At 38.8% G+C, this 23887-nt stretch overlaps 1 protein-coding gene across 8 annotated transcripts in view; it reads left to right on the top strand.

Annotated features, from left to right (window-relative positions):
* The window catches only part of LOC122438224 (RUN domain-containing protein 3B), a 157359-nt gene that overhangs the window by 116229 nt on the left and 17243 nt on the right, over positions 1-23887 (top strand). For 6 of the 8 annotated variants that reach the window (XR_006268486.1, XM_043462864.1, XM_043462859.1 and 3 more), the window contains 2 exons: positions 13416-13562; positions 19852-19973. Coding sequence is in view for 7 of the 8 variants with exons in the window: in XM_043462864.1 (XP_043318799.1) it covers positions 13416-13562; positions 19852-19973 (269 nt within the window). In the remaining variant the exon portion in view is untranslated. The remainder of the gene's footprint in view (positions 1-13415; positions 13563-19851; positions 19974-23887) is intronic. The other 2 variants (XM_043462862.1, XM_043462863.1) reach the window with 1 other exon arrangement.

The raw sequence follows: 23887 nt of genomic DNA, 5'->3' as shown, positions 1-23887 counted from the left end.
GAGTGCTAGGTAAAAAGTGGATTTATTTAGAGACACACACACTCCCACGGAGTGTGGGCCATCTCAGAAGGTAAGAGCAGCCTGGTAATACTGCTGTGGTTAGGTCTTATGGGCTGGGTAATTTCATAGGCTAAGTGGGAGGATTATTCCAACTATTTGGGAGAAGGGCAGAGATTTCCAGGAACTGGGCCACCACTCACTTTTTGGTCTTTGATGATCGGCCTTGGAACTGTCATGGTGCCTGAAGGTGAGTCATTTAGCTTGATGATGCGTTACAATGAACGTATATTGAGGCTTAGGTCTGGTAGAAGTTGACCCATCTGCCATCTTGGACCTGTTTGGTTCTGATCAGTTTATGTCATGTCCTCAGGCTCTGTCATTATTTTAAAGGTTATGCCCTACCCGCTTCCTTCCTGTTTGAGCTGTAAGGAGGTAGTTCTTATCCTGTGTTCCTAGGAGAGGAAAAGAGGAGAAGTGTATCCACACCTCATGTTTGGTGGCTTTCCCTGTCTGGAGCGTCAGTCTCTCTACCCTAGTCATTTTGCGCATTTGAGTAAAATTCTGAATTACTGTACTTGTGCTGCGCATGTGTGTGCGCTCGGTCGCTTCAGTCAGTTCAGTCCTGGAGTGGGTTGCCATGTCCTCCCCCAGGGGGTCTTCCTGACCCAGGGATCGAACCTGCGTCTCTTGCATTGCAGGCGGGTTCTTTACCACTGAGCCAGCAGGGAAGCCCCTTTCTCATGCTAGATTAGATCCTTTATCTTCATGAAGATTACAGCCTAAGATTTTCTCAGTGTGCCCTGTTACAAATAGCACTGGACTATATCCTGAGAATTACAGTACATCAGGAAATAAATAATACATAGAAAATAGCAAAGGTGTGCAGCAGGGGTTTGGGGCATTTGCTGGACTTGCCATTAGAACTTGCCTTGTAGACATCGGCTTCAAATGTGTTAGCTTATCAACATTAAAAATTGCCTCATATCGTGGACCTTTGGGGTTACTTAGGAATACTTGGAGTCACAGATATTAAATGGTAAGTTCCAAGTGTTATATGCCTTATGTATAACTAGAGGCTGAAAGTAAAACTTCATCATGAACATCAGCACAGCATCTGAGGTAAGTGGGGAAAGGAGCAAAATGAGGGAGAAAGGATAACCCTGAAGTATGGAGACACAGGATAAGGAATCAAATAAATGAACAGAGTAATACTTTGAATTGACTGAGCACTGCTCAGTCAAAATATAGAGTATGGGATTCTACATCTATTAAAAGAGCTTGTAAGTAACAGTAGACTTGAGCCTAATCTCTGAAAGGAAGGAAGGAGACCGAACTGGAAATTTTCTTTTTGTCTTTCATTTAGAATAATAAGTGTAATATTGAGGGTGCAAAAAAATGTGTGATTTCATTTTTGACACCAGGGTACTCTGGCTGAAACCCTTGCTTTAAGTGCCATTTGCAGCTAAAGACAAAAGAAGGTGATTTGTTGGGAGTAGTGGTTTGGAAATGCTAAGAGGAGGGATGAAATTTACATTCAGATAAGAAGGAAAACGTTTGGTAAACGATATTTGCTTGACCATGCAGACATAGTGGGACATGGTCAACCCTGTTCTGCCCCTCACACGCCTGGCCCATGTTCTTTTTAGGCATCTTCAGTGATAGCTCTGTTCCTGGTTGTTGTTGTTCAGTCACTAAGTTGTGTCCGACTCTTTGCAACCCCCTGAAGTATATAGCACACCAGTCTCCATTGTCCTCAAATATCTCCCAGAGTTTGCTTAAACTCATGTCCATTGAGTCAGTGATGACATCCAACCATCTCATCCTCTGTCGCTCCCTTCTCCTCCTGCCCTCAGTCTTTCCCAGCATCGGGGTCTTTTCCAATGAGTTGTCTCTTTGCATCAGGTGGTCGAAGTATTGGAGCTTCAGCTTCAACATTAGTCCTTCCATTGAATAGTCAGGGTTGATTTCCTTTAGGATTGACTGATCTACTTATTGTCCAAGGGACTCTCGAAGAGTCTTCTCCAACACCACAATTCACAAGCATCAGTGCTTTGGCTCTCAGTCTTCTTTATGGTCCAAATCTCACATGACTACTGGAAAAACCATACCTTTGACTATACAGACTTTGTCAGCAAAGTGGTGTCTTTGCCTAGCTTTCCTTCCAAGGAGCAAGTGTCCTAATTTCATGGCTGCAGTCACCATGTGCAGTGATTTTGGAGTCCAAGAAAATAAAACCTGCCACTGTTTCCATTTTTTGCCCTCCTATTTGCCATGAAGTGATGGGACTGGATGCCATGATCTTAGTTTTTTTAATGTTGAATTTCAAGCCAGTTTTTTCATTCTTCTCTTTCACCCTCATAAAGTGACTCTTTAGTTTCTCTTCTCTTCGTGCCATTAGAGTGGTGTTATCTGCATACCTGAGGTTGTGAAAATTTCTTCTGGCAATCTTTTTTTTTTTTAATTGTTGAGATGTATTTAAAATTTTTTAAATTTATAATTGAAGGATAACTGCTTTACAATATTGTGTTGGCTTCTGCTATATATCAACATGAATCAACCATAGGTATACATATGTCCCGTCCGTCTTGAACCTTCCTCCCACTTCCAACCCCATCCCACTGCCAGCAATCTTGATTCCAGTGTCTGATTCATCCAGCCCAGCATTTCGCATGATATACTCTGCATAGAAGTTAAATAAACAGGGTGACAATACACAGACTTATCTTACTGCTTTCCCGATTTTGAACCAGTCCATTGTTTCATGTCTGTTTCTAACTATTGCTTCTTGATCCGCATACAGGTTTCTCGAGAGACAGGTAAGGTGGTCTGGTACTCCTGTCTCTTTCAGAATTTTCCAGTTTGTTGTGATCCACACAGTCAAAGGCTTTTGTGTAGTCAGTGAAGCAGAAGTAGATGCTTTTCTGGAATTCCCTTGATTTCTCTATGATCCAGTGAATGCTGGCAATTTGATCTCTGGTTCCTCTACCTTTTCTAAACCCAGCTTGTACATCTGGAAGTTCTTGGTTCATGTGCTACTAAAGCCTAGCTTGAAGGATTTTGAGTATAACCTGAATAGCATGTGAAATGAGTGTAGTTATATGGTAGTTTGAACAATCTTTGGCATTGCCCTTCTTTGGGATTGGAATGACGAATGACATTTTCTAGTCCTGTGGCTACTGAGTTTTCCAAATTTGATGCCATACTGCGTGCAGCACTTTAACACTTAACCTCTTCTGCTTCTATTAGGTCCTTAAAATTTCTGTCATTTAACAAGCCCATCCATGCATGAAATGTTCCCTTGCTATCTCCAATTTTCTTGAAGAGATCTCTAGTCTTTCCCATTCTGTTGTTTTCCTCTCTTTCTTTGCATTGTTCATTTAAGAAGGCCTTCTTATCTCTGCTTGCTATTCTCTGGAACTCTGCATCTTTCCCTTTCTCCTTTGCCTTTTGCTTCTTTTCTTTCCTCAGGTTATTTGTGAAGCCTCCTCAGGGAACCACTTTTCCTTCTAGCATTTCTTTTTCTTTGGGATGGTTTTAGTCACTGCCTCCGGTACAGTGTTATGAACCTCTGTCCACAATTTTTCCAGCACTCTGTCTACCAGATCTAATCCCTTGAATCTGTTCATGACCTCCACTGTATAATCATAATGGGTTTGATTTAGGTCATACCTGAACGGCCGAGTGGTTTTTCCCCACTTGCTTCGATTTAAGCCTGAATTTTGCTATAAGGAGCTGATGATCTGAGCCACAGTCAGCTCCAGGTCTTGTTTTTCGCTGACTGTATAGAGCTTCTCCATCTTTGGCTGCAAAGAACATAATTAATCTGATTTCTGTATTGACCACCTGGTGATGTCCATGTGATGGTAATGGTCATAGTGGAGAGTTCTGACAAAACATGGTCCACTGGAGGAGGGAATGGCAAACCACTCCAGTATTCTTGCCGATAGAACCCCATGAACTATATCAATAGGCAAAAAAATATGACACAGAAAGAAGAGACTGCCCTAAGTTGAAAGGTGTCCAATATGCTCCTGAGGAAGAAAGAAATAGCTCCAAAAAGAAGGAAGAGGCTGAGCCAAAGCAGAAACAATGCCCAGTTCTAGATGTGTCTGGTGGTGAGAGTAAAATCCCATGCTGTAAAGAACAATACTGCATAGGAACCTGGAATGTTAGGTCCATGAATCAAGGTAAATTGGGTGTGGTCAAGCAGGAGATGGCAAGAGTAAACATCAACTTCTTAGGAATCAGTGAACTAGAATGGATGGGAATGGGCAAATTTAATTCAGATGACCATTATATCTACTATAACCTTCAGTGGTAAAGAATTTGCCTGCAATGCAGGAGGTGCAGGAGACACAGGTTTGACCCCTGAGTCAGGGAGATCCCCTGGAGAAGAAAATGGCAACCCACTCCAGTATTTTTGCCTGAAAAATCCCATGGACAGGGAAACCTGGTGGGCTATAGTCCATGGGGTCACAAAGAGTCAGACACAACTGAAGCAATTAAGCATTCATGCACTATATCTACTACCGTGGGCATGAGTCCCTCGGAAGAAATGGACTAGCCTTCAAAGTCAACAAAGGATTCTTAAATGCAGTACTTGGGTGCAATCTCAAAAATGACAGGATGATCTCGGTTGGTTTCCAAGGCAAATCATTCAGTATCACAGTAGTCCAAGTCTATGCCCCAACCACTGATGCCAAGGAACCTGAAGGTGACCAATTTTATGAAGACCTACAACACCTTCTAGAACTAACACCCCCCAAAAAAAAATGTCCTTTTCATCATAGGAATTGGAACGTAAAGGTAGGAAGTCAAAAGGTACCTGGAGTAACAAGCAAGTTTGGCCTTGGAGTACAAAATGAAGCAGGGCAAAGGCTAACAGAGTTTTGCCAAGAGAACGCACTGGTCATAGCAAACACCCTCTTCCAATAACACTAGGGATGACTTTACAAATTGACATCACCAGATGGTCAATACCAAAATCAGAGTAATGATTACATTCTTTGCTCCCGAAGATGGAGAAGCTCTATACCATCAGCAAAAACAAGGCCTGGAGTTGACTGTGGCTCAGATCATCAGCTCCTTATAGCAAAATTCAGGCTTAGAATAAAAAAAGTCGGGAAAACTACTAGTCCATTCAGATATAACCTAAATCAAATCCTTTATGATTATACTGTAGAAGTGATGAATAGGTTCAAGAGATTAGATGTGTTAGACAGTACCTGAATAACTATGGACAGAGGTTCATGACATTGTATGGTAGGCAGTGACCAAAACCATCCCAAAGAAAAAGAAATGCAAGAAGGAAAAGTGGTTGTCTGAGGAGGCTTTCCAAATAGTCGAGGAAAGAAGAGAAGTGAAAAGCAAAGGAGAAAGGGAAAATAGACCCAACTGAATGCAGAGTTCCAGAGAATAGCAGGGAGAGATAAGAAGGCCTTCTTTAATGAACAATGCAAAGAAATAGAGGAAAGCAATAGAATAGGAAAGACTAGAGATCTCTTCAAGAAAATTGGAGATACCAAAGGAACATTTTATGCAAGGATGGGCATGATAAAGGACAAAAATAGTAAAGACTTAGCAGAGGCAGAGATATTAAGAAGAGGTGGCAAGAATACACAGAAGAACTATACAGAAAAGGTCTTGATGACCTGGATAACCATGATGGTGTGATGAGTCACCTGAAACCACACGCCTTGGAGTGTGAAGTCAAGTGGAACTTAGGAAGCATTACTTCCAATAAAGCTAGTGGAGGTGATGGAATTCCAGCTGAGCTATTTAAAATCCTAAAAGATGATGCTGTTAAAGTGCTGTACTCAATATATCAGTGAGTTTGGAAAACCCAACAATGGCCACAGGACTGGAAAAGGTCAGTTTTCATCCCAGTTCCAAAGAGGGGCAGCGCTAAAGCAGGTTCAGACTACTGGACAATTGAGCTCATTTTACATGCTAGCATGGTAATGCTCTAAATCCTTCAAGGTAGGCTTCAACAATACATGAACCTAGAACTTCCAAATGTGCAAGCTGGATTTAGAAAAGGCAAAGGAACCAGAGATCAAATGGCCAACATTTGTTGGATCATAGAAAAAGCAAGGGAATTCCAGAAAAACATCTTTTGCTTCATTGGCTATGCAAAAGCCTTTGACTGTGTGGATTGCAACAAACTGTGGAAAATTTTTAAAGAAACGGGAACACCAGACTGCCTAACCTGCATCCTGAGAGACCTGTATGCAGGTAAAAAAGCAACCGTTAGAACCTTATATGGGACAACTGACTGGTTCAAAATTGGGAAAGGAGTACGGCAAGGCTGTACATTGTCACCCTGTTTATTTAACTTCTATGCAGAATACATCATGTGAAATGCTGGGCTGGATGAGGTATAACCTGTAATCAAGATTGCTGGGAGAAATATTAACAACTTCAGGTATGCAGATGATGCCACTCTAATGGCCAAAAGCAAAGAGGAACTAAAGAGCCTCTTGATGAAGGTAAAGGAGAGTGGAAAAGCTGGCTTAAAACTCAGCATTAAAAAACCAAGATCATGGCATCTGGTTCCATCACTTCATGGCAAATAGAAGGCGAAAACATGGAAGCAGTGACAAGTTTTCTCTTGGGCTCCCCAATCACTTGGGATGGTGACTGCAGCCATGAAATAGAAGACACTTGCTTCTTGGAAAGAAGGCTTTGACAAACCTAAATAGCTTATTAAAAAGCAAAGACATCACTTTGCTGACGTAGGTCTGTATAGTCAAAGTTCTGGTTTTTCTAGTAGTCATGTGCAGATGTTTGAGTGGACCATAAAGAAGGCTGAGTGCTGAAGAATTGATGCTTTCAAACTGTGGTGTTGGAGAAGACTCTTAAGAGTCCTTTGCACAGCAAGGAGATCAAACCCGTCAATCCTAAGGGAAATCAGCCCTGAATATTCATTGAAAGGATTGATGCTGAAGCTCCAATACTTTGGCCACCTAATGGAGAAAGCTGACTTATTGGAAAAGACCCTGATGCTGGGAAAGGTTGAAGGCAAAGGAGAAGAGATGAAGATAAGGATGAGATGGTTGGATAACATCACCAATTCAATGGACATGAACTTGGGTGAGCTCCGGGAGATGGCGAGGGACAGGGAAGCCTTGGCAGTGCTGTAGTCCACGGGGTCACAAAGAGTCGGACGTGAATTAGCGACTGAACAACAACAATGTTCATGTGTAGTGTCGTCTCTTGTATTGTTGGAAGAGGATGTTTACTATGACCAGTGTGTTCTCTTGGAAAAACTCCGTTAGCCTTTGCCTTACTTCATTTTGTACTCCAACACCAAACTTACCCGTTATTCCAGCTATCTCTTGACTTCCTACTTTTGCATTCCAATCCCTGTGATGAAAAGGATGTCTTTTTTTTGGTGTTAGTTCTAGAAGGTGTTGTAGGTCTTCATAGAACTGGTCAGTTTCAGAGTCTTTGCCATCAGTGGTTGGGACATAGACTTGGATTACGTATTCTTTGTATGTATTTGCAGTAATAGCTCTATTCCTGGAACAGACCCATTATCTAAATTCTTTAGGTAGCTAAGAGGAATGTAAAAAGAAAGACTTTTGAGCCGTCTTTTCCTCCTTGAAAACAATCAGCCTAAATTAATTCTCATGCCAAAGAGGCACATTTTTAGGGTGGCAAATATTGCTGCCTTACAGAATTAATATCCAGAATATTTAATGAATTTACACAACTCAATAGCAAAAATAACTTTTTTTAAAATAGGCAAAGGACTTGAATAGACATTTCTCCAAAGAAGGCATAGGAATGACCCAGCAGTTATGTGTGGAAAGGTGTTCAACTTCACTAATCATCTGGGAAAAAATTAAGAGTAGAACTACTATATGGTCCATTAGTCCCACTTCTGAGTATTTACCCAAACGGAGGGAAATTAGGATTGTTATCAAACCCAAGTTCATGAGCCCCATGCACCGTGAGACCAAACAAACTGAACAGTCAGACTTTGGAGCAAAGAAAGATTTGTTGATCAAAAGGGTGCTGACCAAGAAGATGGAAGACAAAGGTTTGTCTCAGATCCATCTTACTGGCTGGCCAGGATGTAGGGTTCTTAAAAGCAACAGTTGGCATGAGGGTTGCAGGGGCCATGACCTTTTTCTCATTGGTTAGTGGGAAGGTAACAGGGTGGTGTTTCAGGAATCTTAATCATCAACCTTTCAGCCAGTCTGAGGTCCAGTGCTTGTGCTAGCATGTCATCCCCATCCCCAACCTGGGTGGGGGTCTTAGTTCCTACAGAACAACTCAAACATATGTGTCAGGTTGTTAGGTATATCCCTTGAGGAGGCATTAAGACTCTTTTATCACTGACCTATTTTTTTTTTAGTGTTTTATTTTTAATTGGAAGAAAATTACTTTATAATATTGTGTTGGTTTGTGCCATACATCAACAGTCTTAAACCTCCCCCTCACCTCCCACCCCATCTCATCCCTCTAGGTTGTCAAGGAGCACCAGATTTGGGCTCCCTGCATCATACAGCATATCCCCACTGGCTATCTATTATACGTATGGTAACATATGTGTTTCCATGTTTCTCTCAATTGATCCACCGTCTCCTTCCCCCATTGTGTCCACAAGTCTTTTCTCTGTGGCTGTGTCTCCACTGCTGCCCTGAAAATAGGTTTATCAGTACCACCCTTCTAGATTCCCTATATATATGTGAATATAAGATGTTTGTTTTTTTCTTTCTGACTTGACTTCTCTGTTTGATAGGCTCTCGGTTCATCCACCTCGTTAGAACTGACTCAAATGCATTTGTTTTTAATGGCTTAGTATTCCATTGTATATATGTTTCTTTATCCATTCATCTGTTGATGGGTATCTAGGTTTCTTCCGTGTCCTAGCTTTTGTAAATAGTGCTGCAGTGAACACTGGGGTATGTGTTTTTTTCAATTACTGTTTTCTCGGAGTATGTGCCCAATAGTAGGACTGTTGGGTCATATGGTAGTTTTATTCCTAGTTTTTTAAGGAATCTCCATACTGTTATACTGGAGAAGGAAATGGCAACCCACTCCAGTATTCTTGCCTGGAGAGTCCCATGGACAGAGGAACCCGGCGGGCTACAGTCCATGGGGTCACAAAGAGTCGGACACAACTGAGTGACTGAACAACAGTATACTGTTCTCCATAATGGCTGTATGAATTTACATTCCTACCAACAGTGAAAGAGGGTTTCCTTTTCTCCACACCCTCTCCGGCATTTATTATTTGTAGATTTTTTGATGATGGCCATTCTGACTGGTATGATGTAATACCTCATTGTAGTTTTGATTTTCATTTCTCTGATAATGAGCAATTTTGAGCATTTTTCTGTGTGACTATTGGCCATCTGTATGTCTTCTTTGGAGAAATGTCTGTTTAGGTCTTCTGCCCACTTTTTGATTGGGTTGTTTGTTTTTCTGGTATTGAGCTGCATGAGCTACTTGTATATTTTGGAGATTAATCTTTTGTCAATTGTTTTATTTGATGGTATTTTCTCCCATTCTGAGAGTAGTCTTCACCTTGTTTATAGTTTCCTTTGCTATGCAAAAACTTTTAAAGTTTAATTAGGTCACACTTGTTTATTTTTATTTCCGTTACTCTAGAAGGTGGCTCATAGAGGATCTTGCTGTGATTTTTGTCAAAAAGCATTCTGCCTGTGTTTTCCTCTAAGAATTTTATAGTTTCTGGTCTTAACATTTGGTCTTTAATCCATTTTGAGTTTATATTTGTGTGTGGTATTAGGCAGTGTTCTAATTTCATTCTTTTACATGTAGTTGTCAGTTTTCCCAGCACCACTTATTGAAGAGACTGTCTTTTCTCAGTTGTATGTTCTTGCCTCCTTTGTCAAAGACAAGGTGCCCGTGGGTGTGTGATTTTATCTCTGGGCTTTCTATCTTGTTCCATTGGTCTGTATTTCTGCTTTTGTGCCAGTGCTATATTGTCTGGTGAATGTAGCTTAGTCGTATAGTCTGAAATCAGGAGGTTGATTCCTCCAACTCCATTCTTTTTCCTCAACATTGCTTCGCCTTTTTGGGGTCTTCTGTGCTTCCATACAAATTGTGAAATTTTTTTGTTTTAGTTTTGTGAAAAATGCCATTGGTAATTTGATAGAGCTTGCAGTGAATCTGTAGATTGCTTCTGGTAGGATTGTCATTTTCACAATGTCCATTTCTTCCAATCCAGGAATATGATGTATCTCCTCAATTGTTTATATCATCTTTGATTTCTTTTGTCAGTCTGCTATAATTTTCTGTTTATGTGAGCTATTGTTTCTTGACTGCTTTTCCTTTGTTTCTGCATTCCCTCATTTCCCTAAATTCAAAACTGCTTGAATCTCTTTGGAACTCAGGGAAGCCCTAGGAGATTAAAGCCTTTCTCTTGAAGTGATAGCTGCACTGTCATGTTAATTTCAGCATTATTAACAGTAACCAAGAGGTAGAGGTAATTTCAATGTCCATGTGTCCATGGATGAATGGATAAAGAATATGTGATATATAAAGACTGTGTGTCTATATACAAACATATACAATGGATGATAATGCAGCCTTAAAAATGAAGGAAATCCTACCATTCATGACAACATGGATGACATTATGCTAAGTGAAATAAACTAGATGCAGAAAGACAAAAACCATATGATCCCATTTATATGTGGACTCTAAAGAAGTCAAATTCACAGAAATGGAATAAAATGTTATCAGAGCCTGGAGAGGGGGGTATTTAGGGAGATAAAGTTCAGGAGTACAACGTTTCTATTATGCAAGATGAATAAATTCTGGAGATCTAATGCATGACAAAGTGACTGTAGTTAACATTATTGTATACTTGAAATCTTCTAAGAGGGTAGATCTTAAGTGTTCTCATCACAAAAAAAAAAGAAGTTAACTATGTTAGGTGTTGGATGTGTTAATTAGCTTGAGTGTGATTATTATTTCACATTGTATATCAAATCATCAAGTTGTTTACTTTAAATGTATACAATTTTAAATTATCAATTATCCTTCAGTAAAGCTGAGGAGGATAAGATTGAATTGTGTGGGTGTGGCCAAATTCCTAAATAATTCCTACTGAGAATCTAAAGAGATATTAGTTATCCACCAATTCAGAGGTAGATACTACAGGAAAGTTGTTAAAAATGAGCTGGAATACATATATTATTTCTACTTTCTTAGTAAATTAATCAATTTTCTCTTAGTGCATCTTTATGTAGAATTATTAACCTTAAATGTTAGCAGCAGGCTGAGCTCCTTCAGACGGTTGGGAAATAGGATTGTCTCTTTTTTGGTACATCTTGGTCAGGACCTCACTGCTAGAACAAATAAACTGCTTGTCTATCACCCTAAATGAACTCTGGTCAAGATTCAGAATTCAAGGGTGGGGTTCTCAACCTAACCAGCTCACTTGCCTGCCCCCTAGTGTACGGGGGTGGTGAGAGCAAGGGTCCCCTTACCAGGATCCTCCAGGAAGCTTTGCGTTCCACAGCCGCAGGGCAAGTGCTAGGATTTCCTCTGTCCACATTCCTCACAGATGGTGGGAACCAGGTGTGGCATGGATGAAAAACTAGACCTGTTCAATACGCTGAAATCTCTTATATCTTGTTCCAGAGGACTAGGCAGGTTCCCACAGAAAAAGATAATACCTAATTCATCAATGGGCAAAAATTATCCATGGGCAAATAGTGTGTAAAAAATTCTGTGAACTTTCAGTCCCTTTTTCCATTCTACATGGTGTAAAAGTTTTCAGTTTCTACAACATATTCTGAAGTGGAGGTGGTGCACTTACTTTTCGTTAACTGAGTTTTACCAGTGTCCTTTCCTCAGATGCCTATGTGCCTTTCTTGCATTCTGCTGTGAATATTTCCTGTAGGCCAGTTACGACTTTGAGATTCTGTTCTCCAGTGACATCCACTGGAAACCCTAAAGAGGAGTATGTGAAAGAGAAAAATGTAGTAATAGAGCCCAAAATAAAGACAGTTTATTTTAATAGATTCTCTGGCCAGTAAGCACCATTTATGCTTTACACAATTTTTCTGTCAATCTTAGAAGTTTTCTAATCCCTCTTTACTGTTTTTGTAAAAACTAATGTTAAAGTACCCTAGAAGTCTTTTTTAAGTGTTTCATTCCTTCTCTACTGAAATGAAATAGTTGAACCTTGCTTAAGGTAGTATCTTAATGGGAGACATTCTCACTGACCTCTGCCTATTTCATTTCTAGTATTCCCATTGTAGGAGAAAATCTATTGTTTACATCAGATAATGTTTCTTTATGGACATAGTGGAACAAATATTTTATTTTATTTTTTGTAACAAATACTTTAAATGCACACAGATAAAATCAGATCTCTATAAAATCAGAATATTTGTTTGTAGCTTGTAGAGACATTTAAAAGTGGTAGTGCTCCATCAGAATCATGGTTAGTAGCCAGTGGTGTTGTGCAGGCTGGCCTTCTCTAATGCTCGCTAGTGCACTGCTGGCTGTCTGCCGCCCACAGCAGGACTGTGGTCTCTGAAAGTTAGTGGCAAGCACATCTCACTTCCTACTTCTGAGCTGATTGCTCAGAACCTTGGGACATTAAAGTCCTGGACCCCTGCTTGAGAACGCAGATGGCCTAGGTGGTATTTTAAGGTATTCTAGAGGTAGAGTTAGAGCTTTGCAAAAAGAATTATGCTTTTAATTGAACTAACAGTTCAAATGTTGAATTAGTTTTGTGAATTGAAATTTTGGCAGAAAGCTAGTTCTTTTCCAAGTTGTATTAACAGCTCTACAGAAGATGAAAATAAAACCATGAGTTGTTACAGTGGCTTCATTCTGTAGAAAATTTCTGGTAGAGTATATGGTTCAATGCAGTTGTCATTGAGGAAATTATTTTCATGAAGATTTATTGGTAGTCACTTCTATCAGAAACAATTACAGGAACCTCATAGTTTTTATTTTCTATTTTTCTGTATTTTATTTCTATTTAATTCTTTTGTTTACTGTTACTTCAACATTGTGAATTTTGAAGCTAGATAGTCATACAGATGGAATCTCCACTCTCTTTTATGTTTTTATTGGCATCTGATTACCTGTGACTCTTAAGATATCACCATTATTTTTTAGTTACGATGTCCAGTGCAGCTTGAGTCCTTTAGTCCTTTAGTAATATCTCTGGGGAAAAGATAGGAAGCCTGAATTTCACAGGTAGCGGCTTGTTACAGCAGGTAGAGAAAGGATGAAAAGCACCTACTGCAGGAGACAGAACAGCCACGGCCCCGGCCAGCCTTCCTGCAGTTCTGTCCCCAGTCTGTTAACATACCGTTTTTAAAAGGTGAATATGGGGGCCTAAACTGATACCATTAGCTTCCTCTGCCATTGCAGAACAGTGAAGACAAAAGCACTCACCATCTTAATATTCACAGGACTGTGCTAAAGAATAATGATTTAAGATCGAGACAAGAGTTAACTGCCCACCTCACCAACCAGTGGCCTTCCCCAGGAGCTCTGGATGTCAATGCTGTTGCCTTGGACACGTTGCTTTACCGAAAACACAATAAACAGTGGTATGAGTAAGTGTGACCCTTTTTTTTTTTTCCCAACTAATTACAAACTTAGTTGTACCGCAGCATATGACTGTCCACTTTGGTTTCTAATACTTTTCTGAATTCATTATTAGCTCAGAGCAAAAGTAGGATTTAAGACTATTTTGGCTTGGTAAGGTTATATTAAGGCCACGAATGTGGTAATGTTACAAAGCCACGGCACCCTGGAGAAGTAAAGACGTTGAGAAACGCTTGTGTAGTGTTACAGTAGCTACTCACTTCTCTACTGAACCTTCAGCCAGTCCTTCAGTTATGTCAGTGAGCTTGTATTTAATGAGCCATCTGTATTTGAATTCTAGCTGTGGTGTTTGTTTTTACATTAAAACTAATTTTCATGCTTGTTCTAAAACACAAAATTCCATGTCATAAAAGGATAGAAAGAAATTTACTTGTTCTTGGTGGGTCTGAAAGAGTTTTGTTCATTTTTCAATAAATCTAATTTTTGGGGGATATTGAAGATAAAATCACTCCACCCATGGCCACAAGATCCTTTTCTTATTTCTTTGTCCCAGCATTCAGGACTGTTTCACTTAGCTACTGTTTCCCCCTGTTGAGAGCCGCAAAATCTTAGGCTCTCTTTCTTTAGGTAATCTTCATTTCAGAACTTGTAAATTGTGTTACCTTCTTTTGGCTTTTAGTTACTTTCCCATCTTGATAATTGTTTTCAATGTTTTTATTTTCATATCTTCAGCTGATTTTCTGATAGTTTTTCCTGCTCTCCCTCCATCTTCTTTGGTTCTCCCTTCCCTTCCCTTTGTCCCTCCTTCCTCTGCTTCCCTCTCTTCTCCTTCTCTTTCTTCTCTCTTCCTTTTTTTTTTCCCCCCTCTCTCTTTTTGTTTTTTTCTCGGCTTTTCTTTTATAGCCCTTTTTAAAATTTCACTGGTAGTGCATGCATACTCAGTCATGCCCAACTCTTTGCAACCCCATGGACCGTAGCCTTCCAGGCTCCTCTGTCCATGGGATTTAACCAGGCAAGAATACTGGAGTGGGTTGCCATTTCCTCTTCTAGGGGATCTTCCCAACCCAGGGATCAAACCCACGTATCCTGTGTCTCCTGCATTGGCAGGCAGGTTCTTTACCACTGAGCCACCGGGGAAGCCCTTCATTGGTAGAGCAATATACTTCTTTTTGTGCTTCTTAGGCCACCTTTCACTAGGTAATTAGTGGCCTGACACTACATTTCCTTGTAGAAACTACAAGGAATGTCTTAGCACAGACCTAATTTCTGCCCACTTTCCTCTGTGATTTTTCTCATTTCAGAGATAGAACTCAAAATACATTTTTACCTTTTGTTGTTTAAAAAAGGTTGCTGGAGGCTTTTATGTTTACTTTCCTATTAGTTTCATTGATTGTTAGAGATAAGTAGGGAGATATGAGCCAGTTATTTACAAAATGAATCAGTAGAACTTTCTTCATCATCTCCTGCACCACACTAAGTAGGATTCAAGGTGTTGACTGGGTCTTTCATGGATTGGAACCTAGTTCCCCTTACATCCTATGAAAGATTTAAATAACTAGAATATATCTTATTATTCTAGTATATAAGTTTATCTTTCTGTGACACATATAATGTATGCAAAAATATTTATTTGTATTTCTAATTTATAATTGAAATCCTGAATTTATAGCAATACTTGGTATATTATAACATAAGATGCTCCTGCTTTTATAACTGCAAAAATATTATTATATCCTGACAAATTAAGACTAGTAACTTTGCTTTTTATTACAACATCTATGTTGTCACTGTAGATAGTGGGTGGTAAAATGTTTTAGCAGAAAGACATGTACATACCACTGCCTGCCCATAGAGCTGCCCCCCTGGGGAACCAGTGAGGACATCCAAGTGGAAGGTTTATTTCTGGGTTACCTCTGCATGTAGTAATAGTGGCTGTCTTCTACAAAATATTGTAGCAGCAACAAGAGTAATTGCAGTCTCAGAAAAGAATCCAGCGAAACTGCCTGTTTAGAATGGATCCAGATTTTGTCCCTCTTGACTTGGTTTCTCCATTAGGTTAAGAAAGGATACCCGTTCCTTCCTAGCATCATCCGTTTTTAATCTAGCCAGACCTCTGATGTTGGCACTGCTTTTCTGTGACCCTGTTGCCAAACTGATATCCCTGAACAAAAGTACGCACTTGGGGCAGTGCTGGCATCCCCGTACCTAGAGTTTAAAGTCAGGATTTGAAAGTATTTCTGTGGCTTCCTTGCTGTTTAACACCAAGCATGACTCCTTGCTTTTTGTTTGTGCACATGTAATACTGGCGTGGGGGGAATGCTTATTTAAATGGAATCGTAAGAGTCATCTGAGGTAGTAAATTGCTTGGCACCTAATCCCTTTCTGATGAAACTTTATTTATTTATAGTCTATTAATATTTTCTGTTTTGGACTCTTATATAGCCTTATATCTTTCATGTTTGGGCAATATCCACTCACCTGATATCCTGCTATTTCTTAGAGAGCTCTTAAAGCCCTATCTAAATTTAAAATGACCAACAAATTCCCAGTTGTTCGAAACAAATAATACCAACTTTTTCATGTAGAAATGGACATTTTCTTTTTTTTTTTTTCTTTTTAGAAATGGACATTTTCATATAGAAATGGATTTTCAGAACAGAGTAGTGCTGTATATAAATCATGTTTGAAACACATCATAGCTTTTCATCAAGATACTGTTTTTGCTTTCCTCAGATTTATGATACAGGCCAAAGTCATTGAACTGACCTGATCACGAATTCCTCTTCATTTTATCAGTGTCTTAAATAAGTCCAACAAACATTTGTGAGAAACTGCAGATCATGAAGGAGGTAGCCAGAGCCTCCTTAACAGGGAACGTTAGCTCTCTTAATAATATGGAGAAAGAAACTGACCCTGTAATGAGCCATTGAAATTTCATGCTGAGGATATGGAAGGTCTGTAGTTAACTTCTCCAGGGGCTCTGTAAATATATTTGCCCACTTGGGTTTTAGAAAAAAGAGAGTGTGCTATTTGATGTAATGAATTTCGTGGTAAAATGACCCATTGGGTAACTTGGCTGTGATCACCTTGTCATGGAAGGACCCCTTTCACAAGAGATCTTAAATTTATTTCTATTTACTACACTGTTTATAAAGCTTTGAACATATCATTTCAAATTTATTTCTAGATTATTTAGACTGACAAGATTAGTTATATGGGATTTTATTATATCTCTTCCTTTACTTCAAACATTGGCATATCATGTTAAAAAATTTTAAGGCATTTAAGGCATTACTGTAAAAGCTCAACAATAAATAAATATATAAGGCACACTCCCTAACACACACACCGAGCAATTGATCTTTTTTCTTTCCACTAAGTTCTGTTTTAATATATGTATCTTTATATGCAAAGTCTAGGTCACATGAGCTTGTTAAATATCTGTTACATAATCTTGTTAGATTATCTGTTATATAACTTTGTTAGATTATTCCTATTCCAGATCAGATCCATTGTCACCATATATGTATCTTCTACTTACACTTTTTTTTAGTCGTCTAAATTTATCATTGTCTCCCAATTTGGCTTCCACTCACAAAATTATTAAGAATTATGAGGGTTTTTTATGCCCTTCATGATCTACTATTTAGGCCTATTTGATATAATCACTTCATGTATATTCCAGGTTCTCCTCATGTGTGTCTAAAGCACTGAGGTTGTAGACATCTTTTACAAATTATGTTTTGTATTGACCTGACTCACATTTTGTCCTCTTTTAAGCTCCCTTGCATCCTTCTATTTTTAGTAAATATCCTTCCATGTTTATAGATGTTCTGCTGTAGCAAATGCTTACTTTGTTCCTTAAACATACTTCCATGGAAATCAAACCAAGAATAAAAAGAACAGTTTCCATGCACAGTGATGTGCCTCTGTGTATAGATTGAGTGCATATATTTGTTTCTATTTTCTACATATGGATAGTTTATTCTTCTGTTTATCACACTCTGTTGTCCAGTAACTACCAGATAATGTAAATTATTACCTCAAGATATCTAATGGGCAAATAAGTAGTGTAAATTAGCCACATCATTGTGTCTGAATTGATATGAAGTATAAGACTGTAGAAAAATTTGCTTATAATTGCATTGACTTATCACTGTTTCCTTTAATTTGCCTTTATTTTGGTACCCAGTTCTATATATAGAAGTTTGAATTTGAGTGGTTTTTAAATGTTCCTATAGTAAGAAATTGGATGCTGTGAATTTTATTATGTCTCAAGTGCTCACAACAGTTCCTACAATTTTAAATTATATTTAACAATGTAATGGCATAGAGTAAACTGCGAACTTTTATATAGTCAATGCATGACTCTTACTATCTGGGTTCTTATTTTGATTAAGCTCTTGCTGTTTAAAAAATTTAACTCTGAGATAGGAACAGACTGTTACCTGGTTTGGTGTATCTGGTGGTGGTGGTGGTTTAGTCGCTAAGTCGTGTCCGACTCTTGCGACCCCATGGACTGTAGCCTGCCAGGCTCCTCTGTCCATGGGATTCTCCAGGCAAGAATACTGGACTGGGTTACTATTTCCGTCTCCAGAGGATCTTCCCAACCCAGAGATTGAACCTGGGTCTTCTGCATCGCAGGCAGATTCTTAACCAACTTAGCTACGAAATAAAGAAAGAAAGAAAGTGAAGTCGCTCAGTCGTGTCCAACTCGTAGCGACCCCATGAACTGCAGCCTACCAGGCTCCTCCGTCCATGGGATTTTCCAGGCAAGAGTACTGGGGTGGGGTGCCATTGCCTTCTCCATAGAGTCAGGCTACCAGGTGCAAATCTCACCTCCTGTGTCCCAGTCCTCTTCTGTAAACTGGGGATGATAATAATTCCAACCTCTTCTGGTAGCCATGAGCATTAAGGAAGTTAATATATATGCACATGTAGAACAGTGCCTAGCATTTGATAATTGCTATATAAATATTGCTATCATTTTTTGTTACATGTTATATATGTGTGTTATCTGTTACAATTATCAGAAGTTTCCTACAGAGACTATCTTGCTATTTAAAATTATGAGTAAGAACTTTTATACTCTCAACATTTGAAAAGTCATCACTGTTGTAAAGTGAGAAAGTGCTCATGTTGTAAGCTAGGAAGCTATTCCATCACCTCATCCTTCACCTCATTTCTTAAAGGAAAAGACAAATAGGTGCCAGTTGTATCCCCCTCATACTTAATACACACACAGCAGATAAATCTGTGAGCCTCCTCTTGTGTGTATGAATAGAGAAGAGCTATGTCATAGATCACTTAGATTATATATATTTTCTACAATATTATTATAACATTTCTAGGAAATTAGATAGGGTTTGACTACCTTTGGAAATAAGGTTTGTTCCTTATTTCCAGGAGATGTGTTCCTCTTCCTGGATCATTTATATTTAGAAATAATACTGAATTTTGTCACATACCTGAAATGTCAGTAATACCACAGCTGCATATCTCTCTTGAGTTGGTTTTATGTTGACAAAACAAATATGAGGAAGATTTGAACATTTACACATAAACATTCATTAACTTTCCATTCATAACTGAATTTTCATGTTATAATTTATTTCTAGTGAATTTATTTAATAGAAAATTGGCTCATTCATGTTGATTTTTGTCAGAAACCAACACAATACTGTAAAGCAATTATCCTTCAATTAAAAATAAATAAATTTTTTAAAGAAATAAAATGGGCTCACAGTTGTCAATAGATGATGGAAGGAGGTTAATCATCTTGAAGGTGTATTAACACAAACAGGTATTTTACTACCCAACATTTTTTAATTTCTCAGTTACAGGAATTGTTAACAATAATTTGTTATTTTTATGTAAAAATCATCTGTAATAGTAGCAAGGTATTGTGCTTAGGAGACACAAACCTCATAACAAAAATTATGTCAGTTTCATTTGTGTATTGAGAGACTTGAGGTTTTCTGCACCTTTGACAATTGATAATGACCAAAAGTGCCTATTTCTTTACTAACCTGATGATCAAAAATAGATGTAAGGAATTGAATTTGTTTGACAGATTGTTTCTCTTTTCCTCTTTTAGTGGATTTAACAACCTCCAAAGAGGGCAGAGGGAAATATATAACAGTTTCTATTGCCGCCATGATACAGATGAAGTTTAGGGGGCAAATGGGGAGAAATGAACCAGAAATTCAATAAACTGGAGAAAACCATTAAAGAATATCTCTAGAAATTTTTTATTGTGGGAAGAAGTTAAAGTAGTATTTTACCTTTGTCTTACAGAAAAAGTTATCAGAGCCTTGACCAGTTATCAGCTGAGGTTAGCCTTTCTCAGACGTCACTGGATCCAGGTCAGTCACAAGAAGGAGATGGAAAACAAGACACATTAAATTTAATCAGTGAAGGTAAGAAAAAAAAATCTATTTGAAAATTATGTTTTCCTGCACTGTGCATATTTTGGTTGCAGAAGATTGCTAAAGAATAATAGTGACATTTCTGTGAAGCATGCTAGAAATTAAGCTGCCATTGGGAAATGGCAACCCACTCCAGTATTCTTGCCTGGAGAATCCCATGGACCGAGGAGCCTGGTGGGCTACAGACCACGGGGTTGCAGAGTCGGACACGACTGAGCAACTTCACTTTATGATTAAAAAGCGTCGACTCTTGTTTTTATCTCATGTGTTTGTAGCTAAACTTCTCAAAAGATATTCTGTAACTGTTAACCTTTATTTCTTCACTTCACTGTGTTCTTTTTTATCCACTCCAATTTGGCTTTTTTTTTTTTTCAATTTGGCTTTTGTGTCTCTGCTACTTACTAAAATTCATTTTATGAAGGTGATCAACCGCTGCCATATCGTTGACATCAGTCCTCTGTCTTTACCCTGTTAAACTTCTGAGCAGTTTTTGATCCAGCTGATGATTACTCATTCTTGAGTTCCTTTTGGTATTTCATTTTCTGAATATTCTGAAAAACTTGGGGAATAAACATAGAAGAGTCATCTTTCCTGTTACTGCATTCAGCTGTGTTCTAACCACTCCTCTTTCCACTGAGTTGCATTTTCATGAACAACATGTTGATTCAGTTTCATAACTTTTGAGGCCACTTTCAATCATATGATCACATTTCAGTTTCTGAGACACCATCTATTTGCTTTTAAACTTCAGTAGAATAGCTGGTTCAAAATTCTTTCCTTTCCCACTCCCACCCCCCAACTATGGGCTAGGTGTGTGACTCTAACACTTTGGATTAGATAGCTGGTGCTGGAATGATCTGATGCTCACATATTTTTCCTCTGCTCTTCTCAGTTCCACACTTGGTGATGTGTGTGAGGTCTAGGGAAAGACAGTTCCTTACTTCAAAGGAACTGTTTTCTTCTGTGCCTCCTTTGTTCTCTGTCGTCTTTGTTGCAGTAAATGACACCACCGCAGGTGTTATCCTAGACGCTGCTCTCTGCCCTCTAACTGCGATGCGTGCTGCATGCACTGATTCATCCTCTCCATTACTGCTACTGTGGTCTAGGCCACCTGAATCAAGCCTCTTGGATGGACTGCTTTCCTCTCATTCCTGCCTCCTCTCAGTCCATTCTCCATTTAGGGATCAGTAATCATTAAAAACATAAGTCAGAATCAGTTGCCACCCACCGTGAAATTCTGTAACTGCCGTCAGTGCCAGTCAGAATAAAACCCAAACTGCTTTTTGTGGCTTCCTCGTGATCTGATCCTTACCAGCTTCTGCCTCATATCGGTCCATTCTTTTGTTTGTTCTCTACACCACAGCAAACTGACCTCCAGACTGTCCCTCCAAACTGGTTTCTGCCTCAGCTATCTTTACACTTCCTTTTCCCACTGCCCTGAAACTCCTTTCTTAAAATCTTTCCATGGCAACTTCTATATCAGGTCTCTGTACAAATATCAGCTCTTTAAAGTAGTTCTCCTTGGCTGCCGTACTTTAATTCAGCACCTGTCTCCATGTCTTCCCCATCCCAGGAACTTACCATACACATTGCCATACATTATGCTATGATCCTTACCTGTAACTCCCCACTAAGATCTAAGCTTATAAGGATAGCTTCCTGGTGGCTCAGATAGTAAAGAATACGCCTGCAGTGCGGGAGACCTGGGTTCGATTCCTGGGTTGGGAAGATCCCTTGGAGGAGGGTATGGTAACCCACCCCAGGATTCTTGCATGGAGAATTCCATGGACAGAGGAGCCTGGTGGGCCACAAAAAGTCAGACATGACTGGGTGACAAATGCTTTCACCACACATGAGGGTGGGATATCTTATGCATATTTTCACCAGTATATTGTTAGAGTCTGATGAATTATAGACAGTCATTAAATATTTGTTGATAGAATAAGTATATATAAGAAGTGTCATAGACTGTGAGGAACAAATTATTGGTAGTATAAAGTAAAAATTCAGTTAACCAGAAGTCTCAGGCAATAGGAAAATTGTGATAAAATGAATTTCCTGCTTCTTTTAAGATAGTTGTTGACATGTTCTCGAAAGGCCTTAGTCTGTTTTACTAGTTTAGTATGTTCTCAAAAGGCCTTAGTCTGTTTTACTAGTTTAGTAAACAGTGTATATTAAATACAAACAGATCTTTCTTTGATGATGTGGACAATAAAGATAGCATATTAGAATGTCTTAGTGGCACTAATGTCAATGGAAAAGAGTAAACTGTCATTATTTAGAGTATGTATGTTTAAAAAACCTAATGAATACTATGAGTGGATTTCTTTATGACAGTTTTTCATATAAAAATACATTCATTCAAACTCTTAATCTAATTTCTAATTTTAGGCATTTTAATATCAGTAAGACGAGGTTAATAATGAGTATTTTTATACTATTAAAACAAATGTGAGACTTCCCTAGTGGTCCAATGATGAAGACTCTGCTCTTCCACTGCTGAGAGTGTGGAGTTTGATCGCTGGTCAGGGAACTAAGATCCTGCATGCTGTGTGGTGTGGCCAAAAATAATAATAAAGTAAAATTTGTTAAGGAAAAAAAAGAAATGAGGAGGAGGGAAGAATGAATGGGTGGCACATACAGGATTTTTAGGGCCATGAAATGGCTCCAGTGATGCTAAAATGGTAGATACGTGTCATTATACATTTGTGCAGCCCATAGGATCGTCAGTATCAGGAGTGAACCCTAATATAAACTGTGGACTCTGGGTGATAATTATGTGTTCATGTAGGTTCATCCGTTGTAACAAATGTACTCTCTAGTGGGGGAGGTTAATAATGGGAGACTGCATGTGCAGGGGTAGGAGGTATATGAAAAATCTCTGTACCTTCATGCTCAGTTTCTTTGTGAACCTAATTACCCTAAAGAATACTGTGTTTAAGAATTCAAGGTAGTGCTTTGAAAAGATAAACAAAACTGATAAACCTTCAGCTAGTCTCATCAAGAAAAAAAAGATGAGACCCAAATCCATAAAATCAGAAATGGAAAAGAAGAAGTTACAGCTGACACCACAGAAATGCAAAGGATCATAATAGATTACGAAAGCTAGTAAAATGGATGAACAAGAAAAAAATAGACAAATTCCTAAATGTACAATCTCCCAAGGCAGAACCAGGAAGAAATAGAAAATATGAATTGATGCATTACTAGTAATAATTGAATCAATAATTTTAAAACTTCAAGCAAACCGAAGTCCAGGACCAGATGGCTTCACAGGTGAATTCTTCCAAACATTTAGAGAAGAGTCACCACCTCTACTTCTGAAACTATTCCAAAAAACTGCAGAGGAAGGGACACTTCTGAACTCATTCTATGAGAGATCAGCATCACCCTGATACCGAAACCAGACAAAGATATCACACAGAAAAGAAAATGACAGGCCAGTATCCCTGATGGATGTACATACATTACAGGTAGTACTCTGATCAAAATGCAAAAGAATCATAGAATTTGATAATTTTTTTTCTTTAAAGGGGCCTTTCACCTGGGGATAAATAAACCATCTATTGAACAAGTCTTGGGTGAAACAAAAATATAAGTTGAAATTATGAATTTTGAAAAAATGCCAGTGAAGACTCTGCATAGCAGACTTTGTGAGATTTACTTGTCTATGACCAACCTAGACAGCATATTAAAAAGCAGAGACATTACCTTGCCAACAAAGGTCCATCTGGTCAAGGCTATGGTTTTTCCAGTGGTCGTGTATGGATGTGAAAGTTGCACTATACAGAAAGCTGAGCACTGAAGAATTGATGCTTTTGAACTGTGGTGTTGGAGAAGACTCTTGAGAGTCCCTTGGCCTGCAAGGAGATCCAACCAGTCCATCCTAAAGGACGAACATGACT

The sequence above is a fragment of the Cervus canadensis genome, chromosome 3 (assembly GCF_019320065.1).
Source record: "Cervus canadensis isolate Bull #8, Minnesota chromosome 3, ASM1932006v1, whole genome shotgun sequence".
Lineage (NCBI taxonomy): Eukaryota > Metazoa > Chordata > Mammalia > Artiodactyla > Cervidae > Cervus > Cervus canadensis.
This window is presented reverse-complemented; position numbering and strand designations above follow the sequence as displayed.